Source organism: Helianthus annuus, chromosome 12, assembly GCF_002127325.2.
Source record: "Helianthus annuus cultivar XRQ/B chromosome 12, HanXRQr2.0-SUNRISE, whole genome shotgun sequence".
Lineage (NCBI taxonomy): Eukaryota > Viridiplantae > Streptophyta > Magnoliopsida > Asterales > Asteraceae > Helianthus > Helianthus annuus.
The window spans coordinates 40053665-40056891 of record NC_035444.2 but is presented as its reverse complement, the minus strand read 5'-3'; the positions used below and the strand labels follow the sequence as shown (position 1 = coordinate 40056891).

The 3227-nt window shown below is 36.3% G+C and overlaps 1 protein-coding gene across 2 annotated transcripts; it reads right to left on the bottom strand.

Annotated features, from left to right (window-relative positions):
* Window positions 1-927: 927 nt before the first annotated feature.
* On the bottom strand, window positions 928-2938 carry LOC110869077. 2 transcript variants are annotated; one of them, XM_022118372.2, is made up of 5 exons: window positions 2800-2938; window positions 2623-2681; window positions 2276-2476; window positions 1919-2134; window positions 928-1590 (listed from the first exon to the last, which is right to left on the bottom strand). In XM_022118372.2, exons 2-5 carry the CDS (start codon window positions 2623-2625, stop codon window positions 1282-1284), a joined length of 729 nt encoding a protein of 242 aa, XP_021974064.1. In that variant the 5' UTR covers window positions 2626-2681; window positions 2800-2938; the 3' UTR covers window positions 928-1281. The 2 variants fall into 2 exon arrangements, with proteins under 2 accessions (XP_021974064.1, XP_021974065.1); XM_022118373.2 differs by having other exon boundaries at window positions 2623-2665; window positions 2800-2937.
* Window positions 2939-3227: the final 289 nt, after the last annotated feature.

Sequence of the window (3227 nt, the reverse complement as noted above, 5' to 3'; positions counted from 1 at the left end):
TTTATTTTATTTGCCACAAACTAGTTCAGATCCTTCACGCCTCTTCTTCATCATCCACATTACAATTGACCACTCTTGTACATTATGCTTTAACAACTTGTACATCTTTATACATCACTATCAATACTTTTAACCCACTTTCATGCTTCAAACACTTGTACATTCACATACATACACTTCCCAAGACTTTTAGCTAAGAAAAGCCATCAATCACAAACATACCGTGTCCCGATATCAGAAAGGTATTGCAAAAATAGTGCCGGGTTAAATTGATCAACCCGAACATAACATCAACTATGACTATGAGTATAACCCTCACACGTTTACCTAAACGAGTCAGATGAAAAGTAAACAGGTTAAAAAAAAAAAAAAAAAAAAAAAAAAGATCGACGTGTATGCCCCACTCTTCTCTTTGAGTCGACCATATACTAAACTCGCTTCTCTATGAGTCAAAACACATATTAAACTCATTCATCTAAACGAGATTGACAAATAGCATAAGGTTTAACAAGTTATAATCAAACAATAAACGGATTAATGGGTAGTAATTAGTTAAACAAGTCGTAAATAGGTTTACCGTAAAAAATATACATCTTATATTGGGGTTGACGGGTCATCCCAATTATCTAAATAAATTAATCTGATCAACTTAAATACGACATATTATTAAAAGAGTAGACATGACAACTTAAAACCAAATCATTTTTAACTTAAAACCAAATCATTTTTGTCTTATCCACGTCGTCCTTTGAATCGTGTCAAAAAAATTAAGCAGATCAACATAAACACAACATATTATTGGCATGACAATTTAAAACCAAATCATTTTTTGTCTTATCGATGTTGTCCTTTAAATCGTGTCACAAATTACCAGCCCCCGTACAACCAAACAAGTTCACTCTAGAAACTATAATAACACACATCTAGTTACTATTAAGTTTTGGCTTCATAAACCAAGTTATAACCATTCACAATATTCTACATATACATTGCAAGGACTCCTGTACATTTAGTATACAATTTTCACCTTCTTTCTTCCCAACTTCAACCACATGTGTATGTATGACAATAAACACAAAACCTTATTCTAAGTTATAGTAACCATTATATATCATTTTTCTTTTTCACAACTATACTATATGTTCATATGTATATTCACCTTTCTATAGAGTAAACCTTGAACCCTCAAAAACCTCGTCACAAAATAATAAAACCATAGCACGCGACGAATACATGAAGGTTAAACTCCACACCACCTTTGTTTTTCTTTCACTGCGGTTATTAAAATGGTGCACGCCGAGGTATGCCCTTTCTCCTACTGGAATTCCGGTGATTGGATATCGGTGGGGTTCCCGGAGACATGTTGTGGGTGGTTTCATCGCCCGATGTAGACGAACACGACATTTCAGAATTACCGTTTCTAGCATAAAGATTATACTGAAACATAGGGGTGTCGATAAGCTGATTGAACACATGCGGCTTTCGCACTTTCTTGGGGGTCACTGGCTCGTCTGGCTCATAACCATCCCGACCATGTTTCATCCTTTGTGTGAAGCTCAATTCGCGATCACCACGCTTCATGCCACCAAGCTAAACATAAAACAAACTTAAATTAGTATTTTGGAACACCTTTCAAACTCAAATGTAGTTGACTGACCAAATGTATAAAATGTGCATAGAGGTGTAAACGAGCCCAAGCCACTCACGAGCTACTCGATATCAGCTCGCTAGGAGTTTGACTCGAGCCAAGCGTAAATGAGCTCAAGCCCGATTTCGAACTTAAAAATAAGTTTGTTTAAAAATCGAGCTCGAGTTCTCGTGTGTTAAACGCGCTGAAGCTTGACCCTCGTTGAGCTCAGGCTCGACTCGTTTACACCCTTTACATCCCTAAATGTGCACAAAGGGGAGTAATTTATACCTTGCAACCAAGGGAACAAAACCGAAAGGCGTCAACAAGGCTCCGGCCGCAAATCTCACAATGGTTGGTGACTCCTTTCCCGGGTCTTGGCTGTGGTCGTTCGTTCAAGAACACGATCTTCGCACTATTGATAATGTAGGTTTGCACACATGTAATGTCCAAAAATCTTTGAATCTCATTCACCCTAACCACGTTATGGTACGACGATCGCCGAATCTAATCAATCACAACAACAAGTTAAACATGTCATCACATTATGCAGTTAAATTGACACAAATCACACAATAACAACATTATTACTCACTCAGGCATTTCATCAAACATATAGAGGGCATAAAACTTGGTCAACAATTTTACCTGCACAACACGATGATCTTTGTGGTGGGTCAAACAGTAAGAACAGAGAGCATCACCACAGCAATCTAGACAGAACAGATTGCATTCACTTTTGTTAGCATCACCATGGAAACGACAAGTAGCAAAGTAATCAGCTTTTAGCATTGGTATCAACCATGGTGGACCAAAATCTTGATGCTCCATTTTCCCAATTGGACTCACCTAAGCACATAAAGATTGTGTTAGCACTCATCAAACATAAATTGGGATCATAAATCAATCATGGATAACAAATTAAACAAAAATACTTTCAAGAAATAATAAAGATTCAAACTTTATGTACTAGGGTTCAAGAAAAGATCAATTACCATGAGTTTGTTGAAATTGAACTTGAAAGATTCGATCTTTATCCTGTTTTGCAGAAACCCTAATGAGATTAAAGGGATAAGAACAAACCCTTTAAATTAATTGAAAAAATTCAAACCAAAAAGCCACATTTAAGAAAAAACAGAGTAAAAAACAGGGGATCAAGAGTAGAAAAATACCTAGAAAAAACAGAGGATTGAAGAGGAAGATGATTCTGGAGTGTGTGTGTGGGTGTGGGTGTGGGTGAAACGTATTTGAATGAGAGGCAGACGGTGAAGAGAGAAGGAGGAAAGACTGGGGAAGCTCGAAAAGGATTGAAAGGAATTTGTAAGGCGGTCATGTATGACTATTTATAATTTGATTATTTTTAGAATTTGTTATATTGATTAAATATTTAATATTTAATTTATCATTTATTACTAGGTTCTAACTTTTGGGTTAGGTTCACTTTGCACCCTCAATTGTTTTGCAATGACATAATGGTGGATTTCCTTGTCCTTTACCCGTTTGAGTCGGATGCGTTTTTTGTTTTGGCTTTTTGCCCTTTTGGGTCGGAGACGTCTGTTTTAACGAAATTAATTTTCAAAAAAAAAAAAACAAAAAGTAC